Source organism: Papio anubis, chromosome 8 (genome assembly GCF_008728515.1).
Source record: "Papio anubis isolate 15944 chromosome 8, Panubis1.0, whole genome shotgun sequence".
Taxonomy (NCBI): domain Eukaryota; kingdom Metazoa; phylum Chordata; class Mammalia; order Primates; family Cercopithecidae; genus Papio; species Papio anubis.
The window spans coordinates 118,378,803-118,395,872 of record NC_044983.1 but is presented as its reverse complement, the minus strand read 5'-3'; the positions used below and the strand labels follow the sequence as shown (position 1 = coordinate 118,395,872).

Genomic DNA, 17,070 nt, shown 5'->3' with positions numbered 1-17,070 from the left:
TTGCCAGGGTTCACATCATATAGGGCCTAGAAGGTCATGGTAAGGACCTCCCATCATGCTTTCCACTCTAGCTAGAATAAAATGCAATGTGGCTTTGAGCAAGCGAGTGACAGGGTCTCATTTAGGCTCCTGTGGGATTGCAGACTGCAGTGGGGTGCAATGGAAGCAGGGAGACCAATTGGAACTCCACTGCAGAAGTCCAGGCATGGAGGCCGGGTCCGGTGGCTCACTCCTGTAATCCCAGGACTTTGGGAGGCCGAGGCAGGTGGATCACCTGAGGTTGGGAGTTCGAGACCAGCCTGACCAGTAAGGTGAAACCCCGTCTCTACTAAAAATGCAAAAATTAGTTGGGCTGTGGTGGCATGCACCTGTAATCCCAGCTACTCAGGAGGCTGAGGCAGGAGGATTGCTTGAACCCGGGAGGCAGAGGTTGCAGTGAGCCAAAATCGCACCACTGGACTCCAGCCTGGGTGACAGACGGAGATCTCAAAAAAAAAAAAAAAAAAAAAAAAAGTCCAGGCATAGCTCAGTGGAAAAGTTGGGAAGTGGTTTGATTTGGGATATATTTTGAAGGTGGAGAGGTCAGGATTTGCTCATGCAATTTATTTAGTCTTGTTTGAGGAGCCATAAAATCCAGGTTCTACCTGTGTGGAACTTATACTCTAGAGGAGGAGACAGCTGCCACACATACAGTTATCAAACCATGTTCTAAGTGCAATGATGGTGATTTGTGCAGGGTATTCTAGGAGTACAGAGGAAGTTGGTGGTGGGTATTTAACCTAGCCTGGATAGTGGTGATCGGGATAAGGGTAGGGAAAAGTTCTAGGATTAATCACAATTCATTGCAGCCAACAAGCCTTTATTAAGCACCTGCTCTGTACCAGGCACAGTTCTAGGCACTGGGGACGCAAAAGTGATCAAAATAAAGTCCCTGTCCTCATGGAGCTCACATTCTAGAGGGCACGATCTGAGACCCTCTTCCTGTTTTATTTGGTTTTTCTCTAGAGACAGAGTCTTGCTCTGTTGCTGAGGCTGGAGTGCAGTGTTGTGATCATGGCTCACTGCAGCCTTGACCTCCTGGGTTCAAGTGATCCTCCCACTTCAGCCTCCCAAGTAGTTGGGACTATAGGCACATACCATAATGCTTGGTTAATTTTTAAAAAATTATTTTTTTTTTTGTAGAGATGGGGTCTTGCTATATTGCCAAGGTTGGCTCTTCCTGTTTCTGGTGAAAGCAATTAATACTTGTTAGTATATATGTAACATAACTCATTGGTGTGGTAAAGCTATAGTTGTAGGATTCTGGAATGCCATTCTCTTGGGGCATCTGACTGTTTTCAGAGAGAAAGAAAGAGGAAGGGGAGGGAAGGGCTTTGACTTGAGTGGGAGGAAGGGCAGGTAGGACTGGAATGAGATTTTTATTTTTATTTTTATTTGTTTATTTATTTTGAGATGGAGTCTTGCTCTGTCACCCAGACTGGAGTGCAGTGGCATGATCTCAGCTCACTGTAACCTCTGCCTCCCAGGTTCAAGCACTTATCCTGCCTCAGCCTCCGAGTAGCTGGGATTACAGGTGTGCACCACCATGCCCAGCTAATTTTTGTTTTTAGTTGAGATGGGGTTTCACCATGTTGGCCAAGCTGGTCTCGAACTTCTGACCTCAGGTGATCCACCCACCTTGGCCTCCCAAAGTACTGGGATTACAGGTGCGAGCCACTGCACCTGGCCCAGAGTCACCTTTCTAAGGCAAAAAGCAAAATGGCAATATGAAGTATGTGGGCAGATCTGGATTTTTTTGGACCTAGAATTTATACAGTTTGGAGGACCTACTTCAAGAAACATCATATAAAATTGTGAATATGGGGCTGGGCATGGTAGCTCATGTCTGTAACCCCAGCACTTTGGAAGGCCGAGGTGGGGAGGTCACTTGAGGCCAGGAGTTCAAGACCAGCCTGGTCAACATGGTGAAACCCATCTCTACTGAAAATATAAAAATTAGCTGGGCACGGTGGCAGGTGCCTGTAATCCCAGCTTCTCGGGATACTGAAGCATGAGCATCGCTTGAACCCAGAAGGAGGAAGTTGCAGTGAGCCGAGATCGCACCACTGCATGCCAGCCTGGGCAACCTGGGCAACAGAGTGAAAACTCTGCCTCAAAAAAAAAAAAAAAACAAAAAAACAAAGTTTTGCACAGAGCCTTGGAAAGGCCTGTGCAAGTGAGGGGCCCTGTAGCCTAAGTTTGATTAGGTTCACAATCACACCATCTCTAGGAGGAAGAGTCATTGAGCTGTTAATATCTTTTTATTTTAAATCCCACTCCTGGAAATCAGTTCAACAAAATGATCGAGAGGCAGTGTGGTCTGGTGGGTAAGAACGGCAAAATACAAAGTCCTTTCAATAACCTACAGCGTCCTCCATGGTTCCAGTGACTCTCTCCTTCCTTTGTCTCTTGACCCTCTGTCCCCACTCTCACTCCACTCAGTCACATGGGTCTTCGTGGTTAAGGTCTCCATGCCAGCCACGTTCCCACCTCAAGGTCTTTGCCATTCCCCCTGTCTGAACTGCTCTTCCCCCGGATCTCCACACTGCTTGCTCTTTCACCACCCCGAGGTGTGTACTCAATATCTTCTGAGTTTGCAGCGAGGCCTTCCCTCACCAGCCCAAATCTCCTTTTCTTCTTTTTTCGTTTCCTATTCCTATTGCCAGTTTACCTACCGTACATATTACTTTTTTTTTGAGAGGAGTTTTGCTCTTGTTGCCCAGGCTGGAGTGTGATGGTGCGATCTCAGCTAGCTGCAATCTTCGCCTCCTGAGTTCAAGTGATTCTCCTGCCTCAGCCTCCTGAGTAGCTAGGATTACAGGGGCCTGCCACCATGCCCGGCTAATTTTTGTATTTACAGTAGAGACGGGGTTTCCCCGTGTTGGCCAGGCTGGTCTCGAACTCCTGACCTCAAGTGATCCACCCGCCTCAGCCTCCCAAAGTGCTGGGATTACAGGTGTAAGCCATGATGCCCGGCCACCATAGCATCTTCATCTACAAGGTGGAACTAACAAATTTGCCTACTAGTCAACATCAAGATTAATTACATACTTGCATCGTGCTTTGAACTTATGGAAGACAGATGCCACTGACTTGGCAGGCATCCCACAAGGATGGTACTCCTGTGGCTGTGGGGACAGAGTGGTATTTGAGTCCCTAGCCCTCTGTCAGTAGCGTTCAGCAGCACAGGGCCAAGCTCCAGTGCTAGGCAATACTGGGCACTGAAATGTTGGTTTCCCTCCAATTTTTTAAGGTTCTGTTTTTTTATATAAACAGTAGGAAATATATTTCAATTATAGCAGGAAAGGCATGGCTAAGGCCATCTTTATTACCTCGATCTTTCTGAAGTTTCTGACATTAAACACATTCCTTTCTGAACAAATCTCCCTATATCTGTAAAATTAGCTTTTAAATACATAGCACATATACATGGAACAAATTTAAAAGGTAGAAAAGGATATGCAATAAAATATTATCTTCCCATCCCTGTCTCCCTGCTTCCAAGCTCCTCTTCCCAGAGGTAACTGCTATTTTAAGCAAACACTGTATGTATATCTGGGTGTGTGCTTTCTGTACAATGCAATGGTAGAGTGGCTATTACACTGTATTATACTACAATATTATGCACATTGTACTCCTTCCTTCCTTCCTTCCTTCCTTCCTTCCTTCCTTCCTTCCTTCCTTCCTTCTTTCCTTCTTTCCTTCTTCTTTCTTTCTTTCTTTCCTTCTTTCCTTCTTTCTTTCTTTCTTTCTTTCTTTCTTTCTTTCTTTCTTTCTTTCTTTCTTTCTTTCTTTCTTTCTCTCTCTCTCTCTCTCTCTCTCTTTCTTTCTTTCTTTCTTTCTTTCTTTCTTTCTTTCTCTCTCTCTCTTTCTCTCTCTTTCTTTCTCTCTTTCTCTCTTTCTCTCTTTCTTTCTTTCGACGGAATCTTGTTCTGTTGCTCAGGCTGGAGTGCACTGGCAAGATCTCGGCTCACTGCAATTTCTGCCTGCCAGGTTCCAGCGATTCTCCTGCTTCAGCCTCCTGGGTAGCTGAGATTACAGGTGCATGCCACCATGCCTGGCTAAGTTTTGTATTTTTAGTAGAGATGAGGTTTTTACCACGTTGGCCAGTCTGGTCTCGAATTCCCGATCTCAGGTGATCCGCCAGCCTCAGCCTCCCAAAGTGTTGGGATTACAGGCGTGAGCCGCCACACTCGGCCTTTTTTTTTTTTTTTTTTTTTTTTGGAGACGGAGTCTCGCACTGTCTCCTGGGTTGAAGTGCAATGGCACGATCTTGTTTCACTGCAACCTCTGCCTCCTGGGTTCACAGGATTCTCCTGCCTCAGCCTCCTGAGTAGCTGGGATTACAGGCGCACACCACCACACCCAGCTAATTTTTTGTATTTTTAGTAGAGAATGGTTTCACTATGTTGGCCAGACTGGTCTTGAACTCCTGACTTCGTGATCTGCCCACCTCGGCCTCCCAAAGTGTTGGGATTACAGGCATGAGCCACCGTGCCCAGCCCTTTGTTCTTAATACTATATGTTACAGATTATTCCACTTTGGGGTATACAAAGTTGTTTTATTTTAATAAAGATTATCTAGCATTGGATTATATGGATAAACAAGTTTATTTAATCAATTTCTCATTGGCAGATATTCAGGTGTTTCCAATCTTTTGCTATTTCAAAAAATGCAGCACCTCCTCAGGCAACGCAGAGTTAAAAATATTTAAAAATGCAGCAATGACTATCCTTTTACATTAAAAAATATGTGGGAGTCTATCTAAAGCTTAAATTCCTAGAAGTGCATTTAAATATTGCCAAATTGCTTGCTGTAGAGGCTGTACCAATCAATGTACATTGTCATCAATAATTCATGGAATGCCTACATCTCCACATTTTTTTTTCCACCTTACCTCTCCATATTCTTTCGTAGCATTTAGCCCAATATCATTTACCTGTAAGTTTTTAAAAGATGGCTTGTATTGATGGCAGCAACCCAAGAACTTCCTTACAAGTTAAGTGATAAATTCTAAAGCAAACTATCTGGGAAGATTGAGGAAGTCCTTTATTTAAGATATCCAATATTAAACTATCTTTGTATTTTATGCCTAAAATAGTTTATTCCAATATATAGAGAGAACAGAAAAATAAATGTTTAATGTGATGGTTCTCAAAGAATAATCTGCAGATCAGCTGCTATCAGAATCACGCGGAAGTTGCAGGGAGGGAGGGCTTTTGAAAAATTGAGATTTTTTTTAGGCTCGTCCCAGACTTATGAAACTTGAAATCTCCAAGGGAGGGGCCAAGTTCTCATTGGCGATCCTTATACCCACTGTCATTTGGAAACAGCTGCTCTATCCTTAGGGTAGGACAATTTGCAGGCAGGCAAGTGCCCTTACTAATTAACTCTTTAAAAATTACAAAGTGATACACTTTTATAGTAAACATTTCAAAGAAAAGACAGCTAAGCACAAAAGAGAATAGCAGTAACATTGCTTCAAGTACTGTACATAAATTTATCTCATTTAAATCCTCACAACAATCCTAAGAGTTCAGTACTATCATTACTTTTCTCTTCTGCATTTTACAGATAAAGACACGGAAGGACAGAGAGGTTAACTGATTTTTACAACATGATATTGCTAAAAAGTGGTGTTGCCATAATTTTATTTATTTATTAGAGACAGGGCCTTGCTATGTTGCTTAGGATGGTCTCCACCTCCTGGGCCCAAGTGATCCTCCTGTCTCAACCTCCCAAAAAGTGCTGGGATTACAGGCATTAGCCCCCACGCCTGGCCTACCGTTGGCTGTGATTTAAACTTCAGTGTTTCTAAAGGCTGAAGTTGAATTCCAGAGCATTCACTCTCTGTGAATTCTAGAGCACAACTTAGAAATAAACACTGCCAGATATTGGGTGTGTATTTTTCTTGTTCTTGTCTTTTTCTCAAGCACGTGTACTTATGAGTTTATCAGAGAAACTTTCCTTAGCCCTCCACCTAAGCCAGATGGCCCCTGTTTTCTTTCATTGTACCTTGGGTATGAGTAGTGGGTACAAAACAATAGTGGTGGTGGTAAAGGGAAATAAACAGAATAAATCTCAGGCAATATCGTCAAGTATTATCTGTTATTTATATAAATAGCTAGCTTTTATTTTATATCCAAATTATCTTTTTGTAAGGCTGTATCAATTTATATTCCCACCGGCTGTGTTCTTTATATATTTGCTATCCATTGGTCCCCAAATGTTGTTTACTCTCATTACACTGTGGAATATTTAATGCCTTTTTGTTCTGCAAAACCTGTTTTTATTAATTAACATCAAGGATACGGTGCTGACAAATATTCTCTACAATTACAGAATGTTGGAAACTCTGCTGTCTGACATTCTTTCCGTGTGAATGGAACATCCCATTCTCGTCCAGAGCATCTGAGCCATGCAGGTGACTTTGACACACGATTTTCAATACGGGTACAAAGTTTTACATAGAGTTTTCAGACCCAACGTTTCACATTTGTCTTAACTTTGAGATCTCCAAGGAAAAAGCCTGCTTCTTACTCAGTCTAATGTTAACCTGATGCTACACACAGCTCTGCTTTGTTTTGAGTCTATCAAACACTGCTCCATTTAATTTTTACCAAAAATTCCCCTCATTCCCAAAACCCAATAATGACACTTCTGTTTGATGAGAGGCATTGAGGTTCCTCTGGAGTGCAGTCTCCCTTGCTGCAGCAAGTTAATAAATCTAACTTTGTGGACTACAGGTTTGTTCCTGGTGGTCTTTATGGGAAGACTTTAGCAATCTTAAACTGTAGGCCCCAAATCCCAAAACAACAGGAAACTCTACTCAGTATCTTTTCTTTTCTTCTTCTTTTTTTCTTTTTTTGAGACGGAATCTGGCCCTCGTCCCCCAGGCTGGAGTGCAGTGGCGCGATCTCGGCTCACTGCAACCCCCACCTCCCGGGTTCAAGCGATTCTCCAGCCTCAGCCTCCTAAGTAGCTGGGACTACAGGCGCCCGCCACCACGCCCGGCTCATTTTTGTATTTTTAGTGGAGACGGGGTTTCATCATGTTGGTCAGGCTGGTCTCAACCTCCTGACCTCGTGATCCGCCAGCCTCGGCCTCCCTTAGTGCTGGGATTACAAGCCTGAGCCACTGCGCCCGGCCAGTATCTTTTCTTAAAGATTCCTTTTTATACAAGATGAATTAGACAAGATGGATCATTTTGGCTTTTAGTTTTTCCAACGTTCCAACCTAGTTAGAGCGGCTGTTTTCTGTGCACGGAAAATTCTTTCCGCAGATCTTTGCCCGGCTGGCCCAGTTCACACCTAAAGTGGCCATCTGTCCTCACACTGCCGCACCCCGACCCCGTCACTCTACCTCATCATCTCATTTCATTTTCCTATTTTTCCAATCACTCTCTGAGATTATCTTACTTCATTATCTATTTGTTTATAAATTATCCCAATGAAGATGCAGGATCAGGAGAGAGGGTACCACGACAGCGCTGACAGCCGCAGCTGCCCGGTGTCTAGAACTGTGCCCGACGAACACTTGTGGAATGAGTGAGTAGACGAGGAACTAGACACTTCGTTTGCCTTCGTCCCCTTTAAATACCCTCCAAGTGGATCCAGCCGTATTAAAACTCTGAGAAATAAGTGAATGGCATTTGGCCTCGCCATTGGCTGGAACTTTTGCCGTTGCTCCTGGCAACCACTGTTTTCCCACCAGTCGTGTCGTCGCCCTACCTGGCTCCGCCCCTCAGGGCGCCGAGCCTCGACCGGGCGGTAAAAATCGGCCCTTGCCCTTTAAGCGGCGGGACTTCTGGTCACGTCGTCCGCGGCCGCCGGAAGGGGAAGTTTCGCCTCAGAAGGCTGTCTCGCTGGTCCGAATTCGGTGGCGCCACGTCCTCCCGTCTCCGCCTTCTGCATCGCGGCTTCGGCGGCTTCCACCTCGATACCTAACAGTCGCGGAGCCGGCCGCGTCGTGAGGGGGTCGGCACGGGGAGTCGGGCGGTCGTGTACATCTTGGCTACCTGTGGGTCGAAGATGTCGGACATCGGAGACTGGTTCAGGAGCATCCCGGCGATCACGCGCTATTGGTTCGCCGCCACCGTCGCGGTGCCCTTGGTCGGCAAACTCGGCCTCATCAGCCCGGCATACCTCTTCCTCTGGCCGGAAGCTTTCCTTTATCGGTTTCAGGTACTTACCAGAGACGGGGGGACGTGGAGACTACAGGCCCCAGGAGGATCCGCGGCGGCGGAGCGTAGGCCGGCATGTTGCGGACGAGCGGTGCCTGCTGGGATTTGTAGTGCGTCCGGAGCCGGCGGTTTAGGGCGGGGTCCTTTGGGCCGGGGGAGGCTTTGGGAGCCGGGTCCTGGATAGCTGGAGTTGTGGGCTTAGCCTGGTGGGGAGGGGTTGACTTAACTAGTTTAGTGAGATTGTGCTTCCCGCTCTTCGCACTCATGAAGGAAGCAGTGAGATTAGTCGGCGGTAGTTGTCAATCTGTTGGACGCTGGCAATTAGGTCTGCCTGGAGCATTGCCCTCTGACCTCCCTCTGGTCACCCACGTGGGTGGCCTGTAGGTGTCAACTTCACCAACTTCTAGCTGAGTTCCTTTCACGTTAATGGAGTTTTTTTGTTTTGTTTTGTTTTTCCTATAGGAATGATTTAAAGTCAGAGATACAAAGAATTAGTGTATTTTTCTGCATTTCCCTCTAGCCCTAATTTAGTATCCCCCACGTAGTAATAGAATGTACGAAGGAGTGGGGCAAAGAGTAAATTTGTCCAGAAATGGAAGGCCTTGTTATTTTCTTAAGCATGAAGGAAACGGTCCAGAGTAACATTTGTGTCAAGAGAGTGCTAGTTTTCAGAAGGTTATTTGTATTCACCAATTTCTGATTTAAAACTTTAATCAGCGGCAGGTCAGATAGCAAGATCTGGCATTAATTTCAGCCCTTTGCTTGGCCTGTGGATAACGTTTTCTTGTCTTTCTCTCTCTTCACTGGGTATTATTTCTTGGTTTCCTTTGCTGGTTCCTTATCCTCCTGACTTTTAAATGTTAGGATGTTCCTTAGGAAACAGTTATAGGACTTTCTCTATAGACTCTCCCTAGCTTTAGATGGTCTCATTCATTCAGCCTCAGGGCTTTATGTTCTTTCTGTAAACTGGAGATTCTGAAATGTCAATATAAATATCTTCAGTCCAGATCTGTCTCCCTATTTCCAGATTTGTACATCCAACAGTTACTTGAAATCACGACTTGGATGACTAAGAGTCATCTTCATCTTAACGTGTCCAAAACTGAATCCCCTTTCCCCCTTTGCCTTAGAAGTGAATAGCAACTCCATTATTAGAGGAGCTGAAGTTAATTGTCAGAGTCATCTTTTATTTTTCTTGTTTTTCTCACACGCCGCAATCTGTCAGTAAATCCTGTTGACTCTATTTGAGACATATATCCAGAATACAATCCCTTGTCATTCTCCATTGCAGATCATTATCACTGCAATCTGGTTCCTTTCTGTCTTTTCTCTAGACAGCTAGAGTGATCCTTTTAAAACCTAAATCAAGCGCTGTCATTCCTCTGTCCAGAATCCTACCATGCCTTCTTAATGAGTAAAATCCAAGTTCTTTCAGTGGCCTGCAAGGCCCCTGCTGCCTCTCTGACCTCATCTCCTACTGCTCTCCAAAGTGTACCTTAGGCTCCACAATGAGATCCTTGCTGTTACTTCAGTGCTTATCTGGATCTCTTCTTAGGGCCTTTGCACATGTTGTTTCTCTGCCTGAGGAAGATAACCGTGGCTCACTTGTTTACCTTCTATCATTCTTCAGGTCTGTACCCAAATGCCCTCTTATTGACAAGGCCTTCTCTGATGGCCCTATATAAAATAGCCCCTCCTTCACTCCACTCCCTTATCCTTCATTTTTCTTTTCTTTCTTTTTCTTTTTTTTTTTGGAGACGGAGTCTCGCTCTGTTGCCCAGGCTGGAGTGTATATGGTGCAATCTTGGTTCACTGCAACCTCTGCCTCCTGGGTTCAAGCGGTTCTCCTGTCTCAGCCTCCCAAGTAGCTGGAATTATAGGCGCACACCACCATGCCCAGCGTATTTTTGTATTTTAGTAGAGACAGGGTTTTGCCATGTTGGCCAGGCTGGTCTTGAACTCCTGACCTCAGGTGATCCACCTGCCTCAGCCTCCCAAAGTGCTGGGATTAGAGGTGTGAGCCACCACACCCGGCCTTATCCTTCATTTTTCTTGCTGCATGTTACCCTTTGGTATTTGTCTGCTTCCCCTCAGAGAATAAGGCTCCATGAGAGCTGGATCTTTACCTTGTTCACCACTGTCCTTGTTACCTAGAATAGTGCCTGGCACATAGTAGGTGCTTGTATATTAACTGAGTTGTTGGAAGTAATTGTTCACTTGCTGTATGTGGGCACTGGGGTACAATAGTAAATAGGACTGAAAAGGTTTCAGATCCTGTGAAGACATAGAGGCACGTGATTTAAGGGGTATAATATTTGATAGGGTGTTGCACCCAGAAAGGTCTCAGAGAAGACATTTGAAGAAATTGGAATACTGAGGAACCAGCCAGCTTTGAGTGGATCTGGCTCTGGAGACAGCCAACCAATTCTGTGACTCAGCCTGGTGCTTATATTTGCCAAGCTTTTGCTTACATATCACATTTAACCTGATGACAGTACCTTAGGAGACTGACTTAAGAATGTATTGGGGAAGAGAGACATTTCAATATAGCAGGGAGGAGAATGAACTTGGACTATAGGCTGAGCGTAGAAGTTCTATATCCATCACTAGTAGTTCTAGATTCTTTCACTAGTAAGTGAAAGACTCAGAGGTAGGAGCTGGGAACAGGAAGAAGACTGGGTTGCCAGCTGGCACAGGGTCAGCTGTAGGATGAGGATTGGTAGATGAAGGCAGGGAGATAGCCAGAGCTGGGTGCAGTAAAGCTCAGATGGAAAGGTGGGTGAAAGCTAGATCATAGTTGAGCCTTGTATGTCATGTTAAGAGGTTTGAACTTTATTTTGAGGGCACTACGAAGTCTTTGGAGCCTTGTGAACAAAGGACTGACAGATTGCCCCGACTACTCTGTGGAGTGGACTTTGTGTGTGTATGGAGGGGGTTGAAGGAGGAAGGGCTAGGTGATGAGATCAGAGAGGTGAATCCAGTTAGGAGGCCAGAGAGATGGTGGTTTGAAACTGTGGCTGTGAAGATAGAGAAAAGGGCATAGACTTGGCAGAGGGGACAAGATTACAGCTGAACGGATATGAAGAGTGAATGGCTGAAGCAAGCAGGACTGAAAGATACTACTGTTTTCACAGGAGCAGCTGAGTGGATGGCGGAGCCCTTGACTGAGATGGGGAATGGTCAGGGATGCCTAGGTTGGGAGTGGGGGCTGGTATGGATGAAGAGTTGGGTTTTGGCCATGCTAAGTCTTGAGATGCTTTTTAGGCATCCATGTGGAGAGTCCCAGGGAGCAGTTGGAAATAAAAATATGATTCTGGAGTGCAGCCGGAATTGCATACTGTTCTGGGTTTATTACTTTAGTAAATATTTGTTGGCTGAGTTAATGTTGTGCACTTTGTTCCTTGTGGCTTGTTGGGTAATGTGTGGTCATGGGGAGCAATGGTGGCATATTAATGTGTGAGAAGGAGCTGGTCAAAACCGGCTCGTTGTCCTTGTTTGCAAAATCCTCACTTGTGTGGTGATACTAGTGACTACATGACGTAAATAAGCACGTTGTAAAGAAGTAATGTAAATAAGCCTCTCTAACAGGCTGTGAGTGTATAATGTTAAAAGTGGTGAACTGATTAGAAAAAGTCATTGTTCTTGTCACATCTTCCACGATTTTATCATCTTCCCTGTATTATTTCTTCTCAGCTTGTTATCCCCAGGCTGGGAGAAGCTACCGCAGGAGGCAGGACAGTGGACTGCCCAGGTGTGGAAAGACCAACAGCTGTACCTTGTCTTTTTTTCTTGTTACTCTGATTCTTGCCTATTTTGGACACATGTAACTTTTAGACCCACCTGGAGGAACTCATTTGCAAATGAAGCAGTCAAGGAAAAACTGCATTTGAAGGCTGCTGTGCACGGACAGCGTGAGGTGTGTTTTAGCAGAATTCTGCTAGAAAGCTCCTCTTTTCCTTAGAAGCTGAATCTTTCACAGCTTACAAAAATAGGGGAGTGATTGATTTAGAATTGTGTGCTTATGTTGGAAGTGACAAGTTATTTTTCCTCCTAAGCTATCGATTCCTGTGTGTAGCTTGTTGGTTTGAAACTCTGAGGTTTATAATGTTATTTCTTTAGGTTGGATAGGTTGAAACAGGTGTGTGTCAAGACTCATTATACTGTTGTCTATGATTTCTCCCTCTTCTGAGTCCCTCAGATTTACATTCATCAATCAAATAGTTCACAATAATGAAATGTCTTCATATTAATCCTTGATTACACAAGAGGTGGCAATTCCTGCTGCCTTTGTGTTTTCTAAGGTTATGTCTCCCAGGGCTGCCTGCTTGGTGGTATTTCTTCATTTCTTTGGCCAAAATAACATCGCCCTGTTACAACTTCTCTGAGGTTATGTCATTGAACTCCGACAATCATCCTGAGATAAGTGTTACCCCCATTTTGTAGACAGCTTCAGTTTCAGTTTCTATTTCATTGAGTCAGAGATAGTTCTAAGCTGTCTTGTTTAACTCCTTTGCATAATATCTACGAAAAAAATAAGTATGTAGCAAAACATTTTTGAAGGTGATTTCTTCCAAATCAATCATAGCAAATTATTTTTCCTTTTCTATTAGAGTAGAAAGACTGTTAGATTTCAAGTAGTTGAATCATGGTCTCAAGGCCTGGCTCAGCCCCCTGCTAGTTGTGTATCCTTAGGCAAGTTATTTATCCTGTCTGAGCCTCAATTTCTTTAGGATCTGAGGATAATATAATAGCATATTAACTTTGTTCTAAGACTCCATTGATTATACAATGCACCATCAATTTAATGCAACTTTTTTGGGGGACAGGTTTGGTTTAATGTAATTTGTAGAAATTACATTAAACCAGTGTATTGATTGTAAGACACTCTAATTTCAGAAACACAAGAATGAGTACCTTCAAACTGAGGAAATATGTTATCTACTTCTTGCCTGTAATATGTAGAACACATAGAAAAATGTTTGTAATACCCAGTAAATAGCCTGATAAATAGGCTATTCAAAAATAGTTGCCTTGTTTGTAGTTAATGTGGGGAAAAAAAAGTTGCCAATTTTTATTTATCAGCCAATACTTTATGCCTTATTTCCTTCTCTCCTGGACAGTAAGATTCTAATTTTAATTAGTAATTGAAATGTAACTGCTGGATGATTATTCTGCTTTGTCTCCTTAAAAGCATCCTGACTTGAAATGGGAAGATGTGAACTCTTGATTTCTCTAATTTGTTTCCAGGGATAAGAAATGGTACCGACCAATTCTGTGACTCAGCCTGGTGCTTATATTTGCCAAGCTTTTGCTTACATATCACATTTAACCTGATGACAGCAACCTTAGGAGACTGATTTAAGAGTGGATTGGGGAAGAGAGACATTTCAACTTAGCAGGGAGGAGAATGAACTTGGGCTATAGGCTGAGCATCGAAGTTCTATATCCATCAAGGTTTGGCTATAGAACTCTAGTGGCAAGTGTTTTGGTATGTATAGTTGAAAATCTTTCCTTAGTAGTCCTGTCCACGTTGAACAGTTCAGCTGTGGTCTATAATAACGTTGCCCATTGGATTGTGGCTTTTTAAAAAACTTTTTATTGAGTTATAATATATAAGCAGGAGAGTGTATGTATAATAAGTTTATAGCTGAGTTTTTAAAAATTCAAAACATGTGCATAGCCAGCATTCAGATCAAGAAACAGAATCCCTAAAACCTTCCTCCTGCTTCCTTCTGGTCACTGTCCTCTCTAAGGGTGACTGTGCTCTGGATTTTTAATACCATGTATTGTTTTTGCCAGTCTTTATGCTTTCTATAGATGGAATTATGAAGTATGTTCTCTTTTGTGTCTAGCTGCTTTTATCAACATTATGTTTGAGAGTCACCCATGTTGTTGCATGTGGTTATAGATTGCTCATTGTGAGACCATGCCACAATCTATTTACTCATTCAGCTATTAATGGACCTTTTGGGCAGTTTCCAGTTTGGCTGTTATGAATGGTGCTGCTATGAACATTCTAGTACATGTCTTGGTGAACATATGTATTTCTGGGTGAGCATGAATAGTCATTTCTGTTGCTTATATATCTAGGAGTAGATTTGATGGCTTCTAATTGCTCTTTTTAAAGATTAAGTGCGTTTCATTTGTTTAAATGAGTGGAAGGGGCCTTTTCTTGCCTACTCGTCGTGTCCCCCCCACCCAGCAAAAAAGGCTACAGTTTGCTAAACCAGCATTTGTCACACAGGTGCTCATCATCTTTCTTGTTTGGTGGCTGATACATACTTAAGTTCAAATCAAGTGATCCTTATTTCAGACAAATCTTCACTTTTCATACTTTAAAAAAAAAAAACAACGAAACACTCTAGACTCTGGATGGCAAATTATTTCAGTAGCAGATTGTTTAGAAGATTTTAGTTAAAGGATGGCTGCAACCTACACTCTCAAGTTGTTGGACTAATAACTGAGGAACAATGTCTTACATCTTCTTGAAGAGTGTGTATAGCAGTGAGCACATGGGCTACATGTCCTTGTTAAGTGAGGAACTCTGGGTGGATTACCGGAACTCTAATTAGGGCCCAGCTTTCCTCTTGAAAAAAACTAGGATCATTATGGGCCTAGTCTTGGGGTTGCTGTGGACTTAAAATGAGATACTCCCCAATGAGTCCTCTCAGTAAGTGTGAGGCAGGCAGTCCTCTGTCTGCAAGTTTTGGCTCTCTGTGCTGCAGCTGGCAGCCTCTTAGGCTCTCCAGGGTTGAAAATGGGCCTCTTTACTCCTGGCGCTGAACATAAAGCCAATTCCTTCTCCTTACTGTTTACATATCTGGTAGAGGAAAAAATGGGATTTAGTTGGATACTTACAACGGGGATTTCCGAAATATGTTACACTGTATCCTTCTAAAGAGATAAGCTGTCTTCTGGTGTTTTTAGATTATAATTTTAAAGTAAAACAAAAATAATATTAAGTCTTTTAGATCAATGAAAGCAAGTATAACTCAAGGGTAGGCTTAATGAACAGGGAAAAGAAGTGAGATATTTTGACAGACACTGATTTCCAAAGAACAGGTGCGCACAGTGACTAAAAATAGTCTTGTGTCATCAGCATTAGAGAAAATGTAGTCAGACAAAAACGAGGTTTCTTTTCCACACCAGGCCTTGAGTAACTTATAGGAATATGGGGGTAGTTGAAATATGAATTTATAAAAACCGGTTAGCAGGTGTTTCCGAAAAGATGGTGATAATACAATTAATACACCCACACATATTAATTCTTTTTACAAAGCATCTTTTTAATTCACTGTCTTAATTCCAACCTTTTACAAACCCTGTAAGATAAGGAAGGCAGAAGTCATAGGATAATGTCATTGGGTAGATGATGAAGCCAATTTGACGTCCATACGTTTCTAAGGTTCCAGGGCTACTTAGGAGGTTTTGCTTCTGGTCTTTACTCCCAGTGCTTTTCTGAAGCACAGAGAATGAATTAGTAGGTTTATTCTGAGTCCATTTCAGGATTATACATGTCTTAGTAGTGAACACTTACACTAATTATAGTTGTACCTCATAATACTGATGCCATTTGTGAGAGGGATTGTAAAAATAGGGGCTTAATATCACAAACTCTGGAGTCAGACTGTCTGGGATAAAGTTCTAGCTTCACCACTTACTGGCTGATACTTAACCTTTTCTCATCCTGTTTCCTCATCTATGAAATCCATCTCCTGAATCAGTGCATGTAAATAAGCAGAGTAGCACACTAATTTAATGATTTATTTAAAAAAACCATTAACTATGGAAATTGAGGCTCAGAAGTGGTGACTTGTAAGCAAAAACTGAAACCCAGGCCTTCTCAAATCATCTCCAGTTTCTTTCCAACAAACTATCCTGTTTCTGTGATAAAGTTGTGAATAAATCAAAACAAATGTTAACCTATTTTATTTTTCTGGTTTAATACAAGTTTCTTGGAAAGTCACTTTTTCGGTATGCACATCGTGCTTCCCTCTGCAAGGTATTAAGCTCTGAGGGTTACATTCCCATACTTGGAGAATGGAGCTGGCCAGTCTGTATGTGGCCAGTCCCCGTGACTGATGTCCTCCGTTCCAACCACACTCGAATTGTTAGCAGTACTCGTTCAGTTATTGTGCTCTTGCAATTCTTGGGGCCTTTGTAACAAGTCCACATGTCCCCTCCCTTCTGCCAACTCTTTCTTCTTTTGACAGCCTTCCCCACTACTCTGAGGAATTCAGGGGGCATATCTTTTGTGCTTGGTATATGCTAGTGTGCAATGAGATAGACATATAGCTCTCATACCAAAAGCCAGCATTTCGCTGCCATTTCCAAAAGTTTAGGAAGGCCGTCTATTTCAATCATTATTTAACATTGTTCTGGTGGGGGTGCCAGCCAGTGAATTAAACAAGAATGAAATAAGATACAAAAGTTGATTTACAGCTAGGGTTGTATGCTTAGAAAGCCCAAGAAGCTCAATTTTCTTTTTTGTTGAGACAGAGTTTCACTCTTGTTGCCCAGGCTTCAGTGCAATGGCGTGATCTCGGCTCACTGCAACCTCTGCCTCCTGGGTTCAAGCGATTCTTCTGCCTCAGCCTCCCGAGTAGCTGGGATTACAGGCATGCGCCACCATGCCCGGCTAATTTTGTGTTTTTAGGAGAGACGAGGTTTCTCCATGTTGGTCAGGCTGGTCTTGAACTCCCAACCTCAGGTGATCTGCTCGCCTTGGCCTCCCAAAGTGCTGGGATTACAGGCATGAGCCACTGCACCTGGTCGAAGCTCAATTTTCAATATTGTAGGCAGTAAGATACTCAACTTTTGTGGTTAGATATAAAAAGATAGAAAGAGA

The 17,070-nt window shown here is 43.2% G+C and overlaps 1 protein-coding gene across 1 annotated transcript in view; it reads left to right on the top strand.

Annotated features, from left to right (window-relative positions):
* Positions 1-7,479: 7,479 nt before the first annotated feature.
* Positions 7,480-17,070, top strand: part of DERL1 (derlin 1) — a 29,565-nt gene continuing 19,974 nt past the window's right edge. Inside the window, exon 1 of the mRNA XM_003903124.4 lies at positions 7,480-8,223. Coding sequence (XP_003903173.1) covers positions 8,071-8,223 — 153 coding nt within the window. The 5' untranslated portion in view covers positions 7,480-8,070. The remainder of the gene's footprint in view (positions 8,224-17,070) is intronic.